Here is a 17,209-nt window from a genome sequence, read left to right on the forward strand (position 1 = left end):
ACTTGAAAGATAGATGATACACATGTATCTTCCAAAATTTTGTTGAGACAAAAAACAAAACAAAATCTTACCAACGTTGCAGGACCACACTGTGATAGTAGAACACCTGTAAAGTTACCTCTTCACAAAAATCATGATAACTTGACAAGCAAGTTAAAAACGCCACCTATACAAAAAGAAATGTAACTGGGCAATTGTCTTCACACTGACAATGAGTGTCATGACATCAGAAGACTATAAACCAATTGTGCATAAACAATGTGATGATGCAACATCAGAACTTAGTGTAGCCACAGAGAATTCATAAGTTCACAAAAATATTTACAAAAGCAAATAAATTCTAAGTTAAAACAAGGAAAAAAAATTAGATAGCAATGCAAAATTTCAAGAATTTACATGGAATAGAAGTAATCGGTGGATTTTTTAATACACTACTTAAGTATCCATAATTGGTAAGTTGGCTGAGAGTGGAAAATTCGGGCAAGTTTACTCGTATCTCGACTAATCTAGATTACTGCTTAAATCTTCTTGGGAGTCAGAGGGATTTGAACCTAAGATCGTGCGTCTTAACCATATATGCCAGCACTTGTCCTACCACTTGAACTACCCAATGGTGGGTTAATCCATGTAACCCCTTCTTTATACAAATTCAAACTATATATTTCTAATTCTTAAATATATTCATCTCATTAAGTATTAACACAAAATCTAGTAATTTTAAGAAATAAGTACCAGAAATTTCTAGTAATAAGAAATTGACAACACAAATATTTTCTACAGTGATATTAGAAATGCTTGATAAAAAGAAAAAGACCCTTCATTCATTTTAAACTTTTAATTAATGGTGCCTTCATCGTTTGAAGGGGCATATATAACCCTAATATGATTAATTTAATTATGAAATATATTAAACAACTTTGTATTATAATAGTTATGTCAACTCATTTTCTGTCAACCTTAACCAGCAAACTTCTTATCATACTATCAAATCGTCTCATAAATTGTCACCTCTAAATTGTCATAAATTGTCCCATTGAGCACATTTCCTTGTTTTTTTTTTAAATTACAGAAGAAAGAAGATAGGGACATAATGATTTTCTGGTTCACTGTTTGCAGCAACACATGCAAAGATTAAAAGAGAGAGACACTCACCAAGTGCAGTTTGAAGAATAACATAGAGATTACCGAAGAAAAATAAAAGAATATAGAGTAAAAATTGGAATATTATGAAATTTCCTTACATATTTATCTTTTGATTTGTAAACATCGCACTTTTAGCATTATTGTATGAATCCCTGCAAGATATAACAGTTTACAGAAATAATATTCTGCAAAGTGTTTCCTTCCTTAATTAATATGACCAAAAACAAAACATTTCAAACACTTTGAAAGATAGATGATACACAGGTATCTTAATTATAAAGAAGATATCTATAGCATGCCCATTGTTGTTTCAATGGTTAAGTACGTAGGAACAATATGCAAACAATTGTCCATGAAATTTAAGGTTGATTTATATATATATTGACTATTATTTTGCAGGATATTTCATTCCATAATTTTGCAATCAAAGGACCAGGGCATAAGCATATGTAAGGAAATAGAACCAATCTCTTCTTTTCCTTTTCTTCAAAATTCCTTTTGCATTTCAAATATCACTTACCAAATATATATATTGAAAAATTGAATGGTTCAAGTTAAAAAAATAAAACTCAAGGGTGAACCATCCATTATTCCTGGTACCATAAAGGAAAAAGAAAGTCTAAGAAGATATGCTTCTGGACTTATAATGCTAAGCACGAAGAGCATATGTCCATTATTTTTTACCCTTCCAGTAACATTAGAGGGAGGATATCAACCCTTGGATTATGGTCCAAGTGTACTACTCCTCCAGTGATGTTACAACTGGCATAAGGAAGTATTGCCCTTTGACGTAGCAAGTTAGCATAACACCAAGGCTAGTACTCAATTATACCTTTAGAATTGATAAACAAGTCTCAATCACAGAAACTTAAGTCTTAAAGCCTAAAATAATATCTGAATAATTATTGAATAATATCCAAAAATGAATAATAGGTTTATATAAGGTGACAACCAATCCTAATAAGACTCCTAATAAACAAGGAAATAATATCAAAATTAATTAAAAAAAGAAAAGCCTAAATAAAATATGAGAAAACGCGTAGAAAACTAAAATGGCCTCGAAACATGCCAGAACGGTAGATTTTGGGCCCGAAAACGTATCCCACCCGAGGGACTAGGTTGTCACATCGTAAGGCTCGAAACAAGCTTTACATTGATATATTATAGGCTTGTAACTCTTCCTGAATCAAAAGTTATGACTGTTTAAAGTTGGTAGACCCCATTTGAGCTTCTGACACTCAATCCTATCCAGAAATTCATCTGCTAGACGTTATACGTCACCCTTGTCACAACTATTACTGATGGAGAATCCGAAGTTAAGCGCAGAGAGGGAATGGAAGGCAAGGAGAGACACATAGGGACTGAGAGATTAGGATTTGAGTAAGAAAAGAAAAAACTTCAAATCAAAATAACAACTTGGTTTTTATTGAGCAAAAGCAACATAACACAGAATTTAAATATGCATAAATAAAACAACAAATAAACATCACAACCGTAAAACATGTCCAAACAGAGCACATTTGACAATAATAGGATCCAATTATTTCACAGAAAGACTTCAGGGAACTGGTGCTCTTCCTTTTGTCTCGCCATTACAGCTTCCTCAGTATTTATTTTTCCTCCACACTGCCGGCTTGTCAACGGAACATGGAAAATTTTTCAAATTGAAACACCGGCTGACCTCCACATAACGCAACTGAGGCATATTCAGCTCCAAGTTCTTCCAGTCTTCCTTCAAGTTGGGCAAGAACTTCAAACATAAACCTTCAATGTTCCAGGCGGAGTAACTGCCAACCTCAAATTCAGGATTCATTTTGATGTTGGCAAGGTCTCCATTCTCTATACAAAGATATTGCAAAGTGGAAAGCTGTTCAGGATTAAACCATTCTGGCATGACTTCATGTCTGTAACGCCGAAGATACAGCTCCTGAAGCCTTGGAGAAGGGGAAAGTCGATCTAGCATCTCGAAGATTTTCTTGTCTTTACAATCTTCTGCGTCAATTGAAAAAACTAGAAGATTCTTGAGATGTGAAAGGACTTCATATTCATTTTCGGAGATCTCACTCTCACTATTTACATTTATACGCAGAACTCTCAGCTGAACCAGTTTCTCAAGTTCAAGAAGTTTACAGCTTTGCGTATTAGCCTGACTAGCCAACCTGAATCCGGAAAGTTCACGGAGATTAGAGAGCCTCTCTAGTCCCCGAGGTAGGAACTGGTGGCGACAAGATCCTAAGTCCAAGACAACCAGCCTCTTCAAATTAGTAATTGATTGGTGCACTCTGATTAAATTATTGCATTCTGTTAAAACTAAAAGCTGGAGATTGCGGAGTTTTTGAATAGAAGATGGCACTTCCTTCAGGCCTGCGACTCCACTTAAGTTCAAATATCCTAGGCGCTTGAGGGAACTGATCCAACCCCAGAGCTTCTCTACTTCAACTGTATCTAGCTTGTTGTATGAAAAATCCAGCGCCCTTAGTGACTTGAGAAACTCCAAATTCCTATTGAGAGGGACTTGATTGCTTGATACAAGTAACAATGCCCTGAGCTTTGAATTTTTTTTCCATAATTTAGGGTCCATGTCACTGGAAAAACCCAACCACCGGGAATCTACTGTGAACATCTGCTTGCCTTTTCCATCAAAGCTGCAAAATGCCTCATCTTCTGCAACCTTAATGGTCATATCACGGACCAGATCATGCATCTTGCAACTGTAGACCGTCCCATCATATCCACGTCGTTGTACAACATCTACCAGGCATCTGCTTACAAGTTCAGACAGATATTCAAAGCCCAATTCGGTTGCAGTCTTTGTGTTCTTGTCGTGGACAAGACCCTCGCCAACCCACCAACGGACTAATTGATCCGCCCGTACGTCAAAGTCTTCAGGATAAATGGAGAAACACAAGAGACACAGCTTCAGATGACTAGGGAGTTGATCATAGCTTAGTTGCAGAGAAGCTGTAACAGAAGTAATAGAACTATAATTTTCTCTCGTCAATTCATGAAAATTTTCATTAATTTTTTTCCACTCACCCACGGAATGGATTTTCGATGCTAGTAAGGCTGCTATTGTCTTGATTGCCAATGGAAGTCCTGCACACTTACTCACAATATCTCTGCCCACTTTTTCAAACTCGGAATTTGGACAGTCTCCCTTGCTTGCAGAAAAAGCAAACAACCTGAATAGTGACCAGCTTTCATTTTCATTTAGAACTTTGGGACGATGAATTTTTGAATTCTGCACCCCCATACTGGCTGCCACCTCTTCATTTCTAGTTGTGATTATGATGCAACTTCTTCTATCTGTCGATTTGGGTGGAGCGGAAAATAACTTTTTCCACCAATCTAGATTCATGCTCCAGACATCATCCATAACGATGAGACAGGTCTGATCTTTAAGTACACGGTGAATTTTGCTCAACATCTGACCCTTATCAGATCCAGAGCTATCCTGGCCAAATTGCTCCAACATGCTCCTCATGATACTTTCCTCATTAAAATTTTGAGAAACCGACACCCAAATCTTCTTCTCAAACTGAATAGATACCTCTATGTCATTGAAAATTTTCTGAGCAATGGTTGTTTTGCCTAAACCTCCCATCCCGACTATACCAACTCGGTGAAGCTCCTCATCATTGCTAGAGATCCACCCTTTTATCTCTTCTATATCATTCTCCAATCCGATTATCTCAGATGGATCAAATTCTTGTGAGGTAAATCCTGAAACTTGGTATGTAACATCACCTTGGATGCTTGGATATTGAGGCGTCAAATAGGCTCTCAATATTTCCTCTGCTTTCTTCAATCTTGAGTTAATATCTTTCAACTTCTGGCCTGTTTCAATCTTGAAGACCAATTCTTGAGGAGAGTATTTGGCGCAGAATCCATCTTGACGATATTTATCTCTAAGCAGGCAGTCTGTCATTATGTTATCAGCTTCATAGAAAAGATCTCTTATTTTAACCAAAGTCGTCTTGAGAGTCTCAGTCTTACTCTTGAGATTTTCTGTGTCACTTAGGAAAGCCTTCATAATCTCAATCTGTGTCTTCATTGAGTCCAACTCACTTCTGAAATCAAGTGCAAATTTTGTTTCTTCCACAAGAGCTGAGAACACTTGATCTCCCAATTTTTCAATCAAATATTCCACTATATAACTCATCTCTTTGTTTGTTCCTTACCTATGAAATTCATATTTAAGACTTGTTATCTTGCTCAACATTTCATATAAAATAAAATTCACCATTGAAAATTAAAAAAATTGTAAGAGTTTCGATGTTTCAATTCATACCAGCAAAGAAACTTATAACAAGAATCATAACAGGGCTTCGATCAGAAGCACTTACCAGAATGCTGAAAATTTTATGACTTGGTTGAACCAGCTGAAAAAACCTGAAACAGAGTAATCAACCTGAGAAATCATAAATATTCAAATGGTTTCAACCATCACATGATAGACTTGAAAGAATCGATTCTCCAACCTGAGCGAAGCTGTTGGCTGAAGTTTTCCAAGAGCAGCTTTGCAACTTATTCTCTTGGTGATGAAATTAAACAAGCAGAAAACTCTAGAATTTTGCTTTTCTAATCAAACCGAGGAGGTTATTACTTACTACACGACTAAAAGAAATAGAGAACAAAGTACTGATACAGAACTGAAAGGAGGCAAAGAACCTCATGTTAGTGGGGAATAGACTCGGAGATTACTTTTTAAACTTTTTATCTCTTTCAGTGGAATGTGTACCAGTGTCTTTCCATTCCAATGGTTCTGCACAAACCAGAATTTATTCTAGTTCAAAGAACTTTTATGATATATGACGTATACTTGCTGAGAAATCAGAAATATTCAAATGGTTTCAACCATCACGTGATAGGCTTGAAAGAATCGATTCTCCAACCTGAGCGAAGCTGTTGGCTGGAGTTTTCCAAGAGCAGCTTTGCAACTTAATCTCTTGGTGATGAAATTGAAGAAGCACAAAACTATAGAATTTCGCTTTTCTAATCAAACCGAGGAGGTTACTACGTACTACACAATTAAAAGAAACAGAGAACAAAGTGTTGAGACAGTCTTGGGGATCCCACATTGACTAGGCACGCTCAAGCCATTTAGTTTATAAGAAGAGTCAATCCTCCCATTTAATAAGGTCTTTTGAGTGAGGAGTTAGGCCTAAAAACCAACAAATGGTATCAGAGCCAGCCCAGATAAGTTGAGTGATTGACCAACGGTGGCCTGCCAAACTACCTAATCTATTCATAGGCATGACCCATCATATGGTTTATAAGAAGGAGCAATCCTCTCATTCAATAAGGTCTTTTGGATGAGGCGTTAAGCCCAAAAACCAACAAACAGAACTAAAAGGAGGCAAAGAACCTCATGCTAGTGGGGAATAGACTCAGAGATTACTTTTTAAACTTTCATCTCTTTCAGTGGAATGTGCACCAGTGTCTTTCCATTCCAATGGTTCTGCACAAACCAGAATTTATTCTAGCTTAAAGAACTTTTATGATATATGACATATCACTTGCTGAGAAATCAAAAATATTCAAATGGTTTCAACCATCACATGATATTCTCCAACCTGAGCGAAGCTGTTGGTTGGAGTTTTCCAAGAGCAGCTTTGCAACTTATTCTCTTGGTGATGAAATTGAAGACGCACAAAACTATAGAATTTTGCTTTTCTAATCAAACCGAGGAGGTCACTACTTACTACACAATTAAAAGAAATAAAAGACAAAGTGTTGAGACAGTGTTGGAAATCCCACATTGACTAGGCACACTTAAGTCATTTAGTTTATAAGAATGAGCAATCATCCCTTTCAATAAGGCCTTTTAGGCGAAGAGTTAGGCCCAAAAACCAACAAGTGGTATCAGAGCTAGCCCAGATGAGCTAAGTGATTGACCAACGGTGGACTGCCAAACTACCTGATCTATTCATAGGCATGACCTGCCATATGGGCTTGACCGTGAGGGGAGTGCTTAAGCCATATGGTTTATAAAAAGGGGCAATCCTCCCATTCAATATGGCCTTTTGGGTGAGGTGTTAAGCCCAAAAGCCAACAGACAGAACTAAAAGGAGGCAAAGAACCTCATGCTAATGGGGAATAGACTCGAAGATTACTTTTTAAACTTTTATCTTTCCATTCCAATGGTTCTGAACAAACCAGAATTTATTCTATTTTAAAAAACTTTTCTGATATTTGATGTATCACTTGTTGAGAAATCAGAAATATTCAAATGGTTTCAACCGTCACATGATATACTTGAAAGAATCGATTCTCCAACCTGAGTGAAGCTGTTGACTGAAGTTTTCCAAGTGCAACTTTGCAACTTATTCTCTTGGTGATGAAATTGAATAAGCACAAAACTATAGAATTTTTCTTTTCTAATCTAACTGAGGAGGTTACTACTTACTACACAATTAAAAGAAACAGAGAACAAAGTGTTGAGTGTTGGAGATCCCACATTGACTAGGCATGCTCAAGCCTTTTAGTTTATAAGAAGAGGCAATCCACCCATTTAATAAGGTCTTTTGGGTGAGGAGTTAGGCCCAAAAACCAACAAGTGGTATCAGAGCCAGCCCAAATGAGCTGAGTGATTGACCAGCGGTGGGCTACCAAACTACCTCTATTCATAAGCATGACCCGCCATATGGGCTTGACCGTGAGGGGGAGTGCTTAACCCATATAGTTTATAAGAAGGGGTACTCCTCTCATTCAATAAGACCTTTCGAGTAAGGTGTTAAGCCCAAAAACCAATAGACAGAACTAAAAGGAGGTAAAGAACCTCATGCTAGTGGGGAATAGATTCTGAGATTACTTTTTAAACTTTTATCTCTTTCAATGGAATGTGTACCAGTGTCTTTCCATTCCAATGGTTCTGCACAAACCATAATTTATTCTAGTTTAAAGAACTTTTATGATATATGATGTATCACTTGTTTTTCTTTGGTCGTTCAAATTTGCTAAAGACAATTTCTAGATATAATTTCACATGGGAAGAGATTAGCTCAAAGTAGGCATCGGAGAGCTCCCTTTCTCTAACACAAACTTGAATTCATAATTTCTAACAGCTCATCCAACATCACTAACTAAAGGTGTTCAAAAAAAACCGATTGGAACTGGAACTAGAACCGATGGATACCCAGGGTTTGGTTTCAATTTCAACCCGAAACCGGCCCTCAATGGGTAGGTTCCGGTTCCAAATTTTTGGAACCGTCATTGTGCAGTTCTGGTTCTGGTTCCTACAGTCAGGAACCGGAACCAAAACTGGGAACCAAGATTAATATGAAATAAAATTAAAGAGTAAGGGGGTTAGTAAAAACTTTTGTAGAAAAAGTAATGTGAATACATTTATATTTATATTTCATAACATTTAAAGTAAGTTGGTTTGACTTTTGAGACTCTACCTTTACAAAGTGATGGAGTTTGTAATTTATAATTTTATTTTTGTTAACAAGTGCTAGGTGGGGGCATATTTGTAAATTTTTAAGGGTTTTTTTGCCATTTTAAAAACTTTTGGGGGTAATTTGAATTTTATAGTGTACCTGGAACCAGAACCAGAACTATTGTTACAAGTTCTGGTTCTGAGTACCCAAGAACCAGAACTGTTTCCGGTTCCAGTTCCAAATTTCAAGGAACCATCGGTTCCTGTTCCTTAAAAAAATGTAAGGTACCCAGAACTGAATACCCCTGTCACTGACACAAAAGAAAAGCCTAAGCCTCTTTGCTGACATTTGTGGTACCCACTTTTAAGTCATATTCCAACAGTTTTGATGATGGTTTGATTATCAGAAATCTAATTTGTGTGGCCGGCCAAAGGCCCAAAAGATGATACATTGAGATGTAGCTGTAACATGGATAAACAAAGGGAAGAGACAATCTTGATATCCATAATATTTGCCACTACATGAAGAAACTAAATACACAATTTATCTTCTGATATGCATTGCATGATCTTTAATTCTCCTACGTGCTACGCTCCAATTTATCACTGTCTTATCAATAACAAGAACTGCAGTAAACTCTATACATAGTGCCTCATGGATTTTTACCGAGACTTAGCGGAGAAAATAAACAATGTTGCAGAGCCATTTGCAGCTACTGAACTTCCCCATTTGTTCCAAACACATAAACGCCTGCAATAGCAAAATCAATTCAATCTTGAAAACAGAATAACACACACAAACACCAGTTATGATCAGCAAAGATAAATATAGATTATTTACCAAGTGTAGGCATTAGAAAGGACAGAGCTGCAATGCCAGCAATCTTGAGTGGCAATCCTATCTTGATCATATCTTGAATTTCAATGTGCCCGGTTGTGAACCCAACTATATTGGAAGGGGTTGATGTTGGTAGCAAGAAAGAAAATTGTGCTCCAATTGCTCCAGGAACCATGAGGAGTAATGGATGCACATGCATCGTTTCAGCTATTTGGATTAGAAGTGGAATTACGAGGGTTGTGGTAGAATTGTTTGACGTGAATTCGGTAATTATGGCACTTATGAGACACACAATAGGTGCAATGGCCAAATATGGAGCTGCCTCCAAGAAGTCTAAGGCTCTTGATAGCACATCAGCAAGTCCACTAGATCTAACTCCATCAGCTATGGCAAAACCGGCCCCTAGAAGTAATATGATGTTCCATGGTAGCTTCTTGCATTTGTTCCAATCCATCAATTTTTCCCCCTCTTGCTTCTTGTTTGGAATTATGAACAACAAGGTTGCCATCAAAACCTACAGAATTAATATTTAACCATGCTTAACTTAATCACACAGAATCTTAACTAAATTAATGTTCTAAATGACAGAGTGCTCACACTGGCAGTTCCATCACCAGCACGCCCATGGAAAAGTGCTCCCCAACCAGGAGTATCATCTGTTATTCTTCTTGTCATCCACAATGCTATTAGCATCTGCATCAATAATTTATTATCAATTTGAAGATAATTCCAACAATGTTATCATCACTTAATTGAGAAATTACAGTACTTAAGGGCGCACCCCAAACACAGCTAATATCATCTTCTCAGCAAAAGCCATGGGACCTGTCCACATCATACTATCAAGTCAATACTCGACTTTGAAAGGCCTAGTAGATAGTCCAGTAATTGGATTTCTAATCAATTCTGCCTCATAAATCAAAGTGAAGGCTCTTACCTAGTATTTCAAGCTCCCTTTTGAGTTGGGTTCTGTCCAAATACTCAGAAAGAGCTTCCCCTGAGCCCTTTGAACAGTACAACAAACATAATATAACCCACAAAACAAAGAAAAGAACTAAAGCCAAAGGGAACCCAAAAAAGAACCATGTACTGAAGCTAATTGGTGTTGCTTCAGGAAAATAGCTCTTCCACATACCAACCAATATCAGATTGACACCAGTACCAGTCAGTGTACTCATCCCTCCTATAGCTGCTGAGTATGTCACTCCAAGAACCACAGCTTTGCAGAACTTCCTCATAACATTAGATTGAATAGGACCACTTGGCAAATTCTGTAAGATCCCAGTGGCCACTGGCATCATCATCACGGCTGCTGCCACGTTGTGCATCCACATGCTCACAAACGCCGTGGTGCCACATATTCCGAGAAGCAGCAATGGTGGGTTCAGTGGCTCTCCACAGAAAAGCGATGCTATCTGCGTAAACATTCCAACAATTCAATGACAAGTCATAATTGTTTTCACTATTTCAGATTTACAGATCTAAAACAAACTGTTCCACTTTGTGCTAGCAAGATTTGATGCCAAGACGTTAATTTTGTAATAGTTCAAGAGATCCAAGCACGATTTAAGGAATCTTCTAGGCATGAAAAAGTGAAGAATTTACAAAATAATATATTAATTAGTTAGACTTAGATAAGGGGAACTTACATTTAAGGCCAATCTTCTGTGAATATTATATTGTTCAACAGCAAGAGCAAGAATGAAGCTTCCAAGGACAAGGGCAATGACATCATTCATGTAAGAGTGAGCAACACTGTCAGAAGAAGATATTCCAAACAGGGGAAACAGAAACAGGGGAGACATGGAGGTGACAGGCATGGGCACAGCCTGAGTCAGCCACCATGAAAACACCCAAGCAAGCACACCCAACATGTTCCGGCTACTCACCGGCCCATCAAACTTCACACAAACACATATAACACCGCACAGCAGAGGACCCAACAGAACGTAGAAACTGTTGGGAGTGAAAATGGATTTGAGTAAGGAATGTTGAGAGCCTGGTAACCGTTGGATTGGATCACGGTTAGGAAGAAGAGGAGACTTGCGATCATCAGAATCTAGATGAGCCATATTATGACCGTTTATTCTGAGAAGATGATCTGAAAATGATGCATGTGATGGCTAAGAGGTGAAAAACAGAGGCTGTAACTGGGGTTGGCTATATATCAGAAAATAGAAGGGAGTTGTAGACAACTTCTCTTTGAGTTTTGACACTTCCCTGTTTGTTTGTAGCAAATAAATTTCCATTATTAGCCATTAAAAACTTTACAGCAATAAAATATTTGCATGGGCAATTTACATTTTATTTTACTCCAATAATGGTGGGGGCATGAAGCAATCAGAGAAAGCCAACAGGGTTCTTCCTCTCAAGCTTGTTTAATCATTGCGTGATAAAGAAGAAAGTGAAAAATCGTCAATGGATAAGAAGTTGAGACAGATTAAGGTTACATGTCAGCATAATTATTAGTAATCTTGTTAATAATTGAAGTGTCTAGAACAGTCGTGTAACACTTGGCAAAAGAATATAAGAGAGACGTGTGTGGGCTAGGTAAAAGCAATGGAAGAAGGAGGCAATAATGCAAAAAATGGGCCCAAATGTGGGCTCATGAAAGCTATGACAATGCATTTTTCTTTGAATTTATGTGGCTCTTCTCTCTTCTCCAATCTTCACCTTCCTCACATGGAATTATCAATTATGTGGTGGGTCAAATCCAATCGACGTGTCAGCCACCAACGGCATTGTCGCTAAAGCCTTAAAAAAAATACTAACCATGTGAAACACAAATAGCCATCGATCTGTCCAAATAATTATTGCATGCGGAAATAATATTTTACTTTAATTATTACTTAAATATAATCCATGTAAATCCAAATAGCTAACAATTTAAGGATATTTATCTGAACTTATGAAAATTAGTTTATAAGTATTTGAAATTTTAATTAATTACATATTTGATTAAAGTACTTATAAGTGACTGATAAGTAGTTGATGTGTTTGGTAAAATATAGATTATAAGTATATTTTATTATAAAATAACTAAAAATAGTACTACATTAAACAAGGATATACTATAGAATTTTAAAATTAAACAAAAATAATGTAGTAATATACTTGATCAAACTAGCTTATAAACAGAGGTTTTTTTCTTTTTTTTTTCTTATAAGCTCAAAAAAGTTATAAACAAACATGTCAACTTAATTTTAGAGTTTATAAACTAGTTTGATCAGTTTATAAGCTTAGACAAACACTCCATTAATTATTTTGTTCCATAAAAATCTATTTTAAATAATAATAATCATAATTTTAGGTATGAAATTAAATATTATTAAAAAGAAAAAAAAATATCTTTATTTTTTTTATTATTAAAAATCGTTAAAATATCGCAAAAGTCATTTCTTCGTTTGGGTATATTTTTTTTAAATATGAATTAGATAATACTGGAGCGATGCCGATATTGTCATAGCCATCCGTATTTAATGTGAGAGGGCTTGTCAATGCTCCTGCCGCTCCATCAACTTCAACCTCACAGGAGGTGCAACTTTCCATGGTCAAGGAGAAAGTGTGTGGACACAAAATGACTGCCACAAAAATTCAAAATGCAAGCCTTAAACTCAAAACATTTAACAATTACTTTTCTTAATAAAAATTTATAAATTAACAAAAATACCCCCATCCACCCAACTATTGTCGACAACCGACCACCACAGTCGAACGGTGGCCAAAAGCTGTCGAAATGGCGTACGATTGAGTGGATCTGAACGGTCATGCGTTGATCTATAGATCTGGTTGAAAACAACCAGATCTACGGCCAAAGATCTAGTCGTTCACGATAGTCAAACAATGGCCAGAAATCTGGCCGTCAACAACCAAATCTGGCTAGATATTTGGTTATATATCTAGCTGTTTCCAACTAGATCCATGATGGATCTAGTCGAAAAAGGTCAAATCGGTGCACGACCGGCCAGATCCAACCAGTCGTGCGCTATACCAACAATAGTTAGATGGGTGGGGGTGTTTTTATTAATTTATAAACTTTTATTATGGGGGTGTTTAGTTAAATTAAAAAATGTTAGGGGTTAAAAATAATCTAAATATTTTCTAAAAATGTACCAAACACATTCATAGATTCCTATCCTATGTAATTAAATCATATTCAAAATAGAATACGTACTATTCTGAAAACTTAAACAAATGGAGCCTATTCTTGCATCCCATGTTATCGTTAAAAATTTAAACACGTGATTTAGTTACTTAGTTTTACTTTACCTTTTAACAATCCTTAGGATTCAATTTCGTCAATGGCTAAACAATTATCAGAATAAATTCCATTGAGAGCAAGAAAGTTGGCTAACTTCGTAATGGACCTTCATATTTTTTCTTTTTTTCAGATAGGTGCCTTTGCGAGTGAAGATCAGCAATGTTAGATACAACATCCATGACACTTCCTCCTCCGAAGTTGCAGCAAATCTTTTGTGTACCAAAGATAATCCATGCCAAAATATCGAGATTGGTGATATTAACTTGGTGTACAAGGGATCTGAACCAAGTCCAACAACATCTTTCTGTTCAAACGTTAAAGCGATCATCAAAGGAAAACATATCCCAGCCATTTGCCTCTAGACTATCTAGGCTCCCCGTCAATATATGTTTTTTTGTCATATTTTTTTCTGAAAGCATTATTTAAGATGAGATTAGCTAAAAACAGTTAAAAAATGTATCTGAAGAGTTGCATCGCTTCTTTTCTTTCTAATGGAAGACTTCTTGTTGAATATTATTGTTTATGGTTTCTTCATAACTAATTAAGAAGACCATGCAATTCTTAATAATAATATTAAGGATAGCAGTGTGACGAACATGGGTTTTCCTAACCCAAAGCTTGTTCTAAGGTAAGAATGATGTTGTGTATTATTGTTCTTAGTCTTGTTTAAGTTTTTTTTTAATCCTATCTAGGGCATGTCCTATCGTAAGATGTTTTTGTTTTTGTGTTCCTTTGCTTGCTAGCTCCTCTCCACTTATCTCCTATCTTTCGCATGCTTAAAATAGATAAACAAGAGAAGATTAGGTTCTAAGTCTATTAGACTTGTGTTTTTATTCCTATCTCAGTGCATGTCCTAAGGTAGGATGGTCCCTCTTTTATGGCCTCTCTGTACACTTTGTCTCTCTTTTAATGATATTACTTACCTACAAAAAAAACAAAAACAAAACAAAACTGGACCTAAAAGTACCTCAAACATGCACCCAAGAGAAGCAAATTATTAAATTAGGTACATGTTTGTCAATGGAAACAACCTAAGCTTTTCAGTAAAAAAAGAAAATGAGAAACAATATAACGAATCTAGCTAATTAATAAATAGATATTATAAACTCTTAATAGAATGAACATCAAATTATTGGTTGCACCAAGCTTCAATCTACTGTGAAATAGTAATATAACAACGTGATAGAACGAACATGTCTAAAGCTATATTCACTATTGGCAGGAAATGGTATCATAAGTTTTAAGTTCTGTTAAAAGAATATATACGTTTTAAGTTATGTGAAAAGAATATATTTCTTTTGAATAGGGATAAAAGTTGGCTTACAACCTAATCTTACAAACTTTCTCTTATAACCTTGATATGGCAGTTCATAATTAGTCAATTGAAAAATAGATTGACGAAACCTATAGTGAGCAAACGGGACTCATTTGTAAGCTAATCAATTGTAAGAGAAATTTTAAGAGATTAGGTTGTAAATATAGTATTATCCTTTGAAGAGATGGTCTAAAATATATAGCTATTATCACAGCTCAACCAGCATGTATCATGAAAAGAATATATTTCTTTTGAATAAATGGTGTAAAATATATATCTATTACCACATGTCAACTAAATTTTCTATTTTTTAGTTGAAAATTCCCACCTCATGGTTCCCTGCGTCCATGGAATAAATATGATGTCATCTAAGCTGACGTAAAATTAAAGTTATGAACGGTTCTTTTAACATTGAAATCAACTATCAAGATGCTTTTCATTGAGGAAAAGCAAAAATAAAAAGCGAAATTTCTTCGTTTAGAATTAGAACATCTAGCCATCCAAAGCCATCTCACTGAATAAAGAATATAATATGTGCTTTTCTCTTTTTAAGTGATGCTGATGCCCATTTTATCTCTAGACACAGGGAACAAAGCAGCCTGCAGCTTCTTCACCTTTGATGAGTATCATGATTTATCAAGCAAGAACATTATATTTAATCTATTCCTTTTGCTTTTATTATCTTTAAGATTTTATTCTTTTTCTAATATATGCTTTGGTCTATTGTCTCTTCTTTTCAGAGAGGCGTATTACTTAATCTTCTGCAAGTGAACTTCCTACATAGACTATAAATTAAGACGTGTGGAAGAGCACAAATATGATCAGTTTGCTATAACTAAAAAAAATGGGTGAACTTTTTCCAAGTTTCCTTTCTAACCTCATTGCATTACTTAGCTTTATTCTTCTTTTCCAAAGTTGTTGGCTTCAAATGGTCACTACTGAATCGTCAGCAGGTTAAATTAATATGTTCTTTTATTTTAAGTTTTTTGGAAATTTATTTCTCTAATAATCTTCTGCTAATTAATACTTTTGGTGGCCTTGCGTTATAATCCAGGAGAAATATTAACGGATTTATCCTGCAATAATTATAATTGTTTGCCAACCGATGAAGGTAATAATCATATATGAATGATACATTAGATTTCGTTTTTAATTGTTGAATCAGCGAAAGCTTTGAAAACATTGGTGGACAAATTGGGCTATCAATCGAATTCGAATCAAGATAGTACGATGAATGACACTCGCTCTAGTCCTATATTCAATTGCAGCTGTAACAACAATGCTTGTCACGTCACCAACATGTAGGTTTGGAGCTGGCATAAATGAGTATGAAATATTTATTGTCAAATTGTCAATTAATTAATTAATTTATACATTTGCATGTTAATTTTTTCTGGCAGAACTATTAAGAGCTCAAAGTTAGATGGATTTATTGATGGAGAAGCACTATCTAAGTTACAATACTTACAATTTGTGTAAGTATCATTAAGTTGTCTTTCTGCAACGTGTGCATATATGTGCATATATTTATAAGTTACAACAAGGAGATTTCTTAAATTAATTTATATACTGTTTCTATCTCTTGCGTAGAAGCAACAGAATATCTTAAGATCAAATATTTCCTCACCCAACCTTGGAGGAGGATTCATTAATTTGAGCTTTTGGGTGGGGTTGAAAAAGCAACAGATTTCTTAAATGCATACTCACTTGTGCTCAGTTGAAAGAAAAATTCTTAAATTTAATTAGTGTATGCCATTTTATCATATAAGACATAATTATATCTTTTATGTGTTAAATTGATAACTGCAAAAGTAGTAATGTAACACTATATATGGTCGAAGGACTAGAGGATCTATGTTTTTTAACATATATCTATTTTTTTTTTTTTTAACAGTGATCTATCCTATAATCAAATTCAAGGTGTCATTCCTCCCACCCTGAATAATTTACCCAAGCTCCAAACAATGTGAGTTAGTGTTGCGCTATATTTATGTCTTATAAGAGGGCGAAAATCCATCATAGAATAGTTGATTTGCCAGCACCTCAATCTTGAAAGCTTTTTCAAGAATTTTTTTCTTAATTTTTTCCGTTTCTATTTAAAGAATCAATCAATTGAGGACCAGAGTATATATATACATATTGAACTGATGAACATATATATTTATGTCTTATAAGAGGACAAAATGCATCATAGAATAGTTTATTTGCCAGCGCCTCAATCTTGAAACTTTTTTAAGAATTTTTTCCGTTTCTAATTAAAGTATCGATCAA

At 35.5% G+C, this 17,209-nt stretch overlaps 2 protein-coding genes and 1 long non-coding RNA gene across 3 annotated transcripts; 1 reads left to right on the forward strand and 2 right to left on the reverse strand.

The window, feature by feature from the left end:
* Positions 1-2,611: 2,611 nt before the first annotated feature.
* Positions 2,612-5,763, reverse strand: LOC116136262 (disease resistance RPP13-like protein 4). Its single transcript, XM_031421987.1, has 3 exons — positions 5,625-5,763; positions 5,490-5,535; positions 2,612-5,324 (listed from the first exon to the last, which is right to left on the reverse strand). The coding sequence occupies exon 3, from the start codon at positions 5,303-5,305 to the stop codon at positions 2,747-2,749; it is 2,559 nt and encodes an 852-aa protein (XP_031277847.1). The 5' UTR covers positions 5,306-5,324; positions 5,490-5,535; positions 5,625-5,763; the 3' UTR covers positions 2,612-2,746.
* A 3,297-nt stretch (positions 5,764-9,060) lies between these two features.
* Positions 9,061-11,590, reverse strand: LOC116136331 (tonoplast dicarboxylate transporter-like). The gene is made up of 6 exons (XM_031422038.1): positions 11,012-11,590; positions 10,300-10,777; positions 10,144-10,187; positions 9,960-10,055; positions 9,366-9,876; positions 9,061-9,275 (listed from the first exon to the last, which is right to left on the reverse strand). Exons 1-6 carry the CDS (start codon positions 11,432-11,434, stop codon positions 9,238-9,240), a joined length of 1,590 nt encoding a protein of 529 aa, XP_031277898.1. The 5' UTR covers positions 11,435-11,590; the 3' UTR covers positions 9,061-9,237.
* A 4,189-nt stretch (positions 11,591-15,779) lies between these two features.
* On the forward strand, positions 15,780-16,233 carry LOC116136267. The gene is made up of 3 exons (XR_004129016.1): positions 15,780-15,891; positions 15,993-16,049; positions 16,104-16,233. It is a non-coding gene; the product is annotated as an uncharacterized LOC116136267 (long non-coding RNA).
* Positions 16,234-17,209: the final 976 nt, after the last annotated feature.

The sequence above is a fragment of the Pistacia vera genome, unplaced genomic scaffold, assembly GCF_008641045.1.
Source record: "Pistacia vera cultivar Batoury unplaced genomic scaffold, PisVer_v2 Contig310, whole genome shotgun sequence".
NCBI lineage: Eukaryota > Viridiplantae > Streptophyta > Magnoliopsida > Sapindales > Anacardiaceae > Pistacia > Pistacia vera.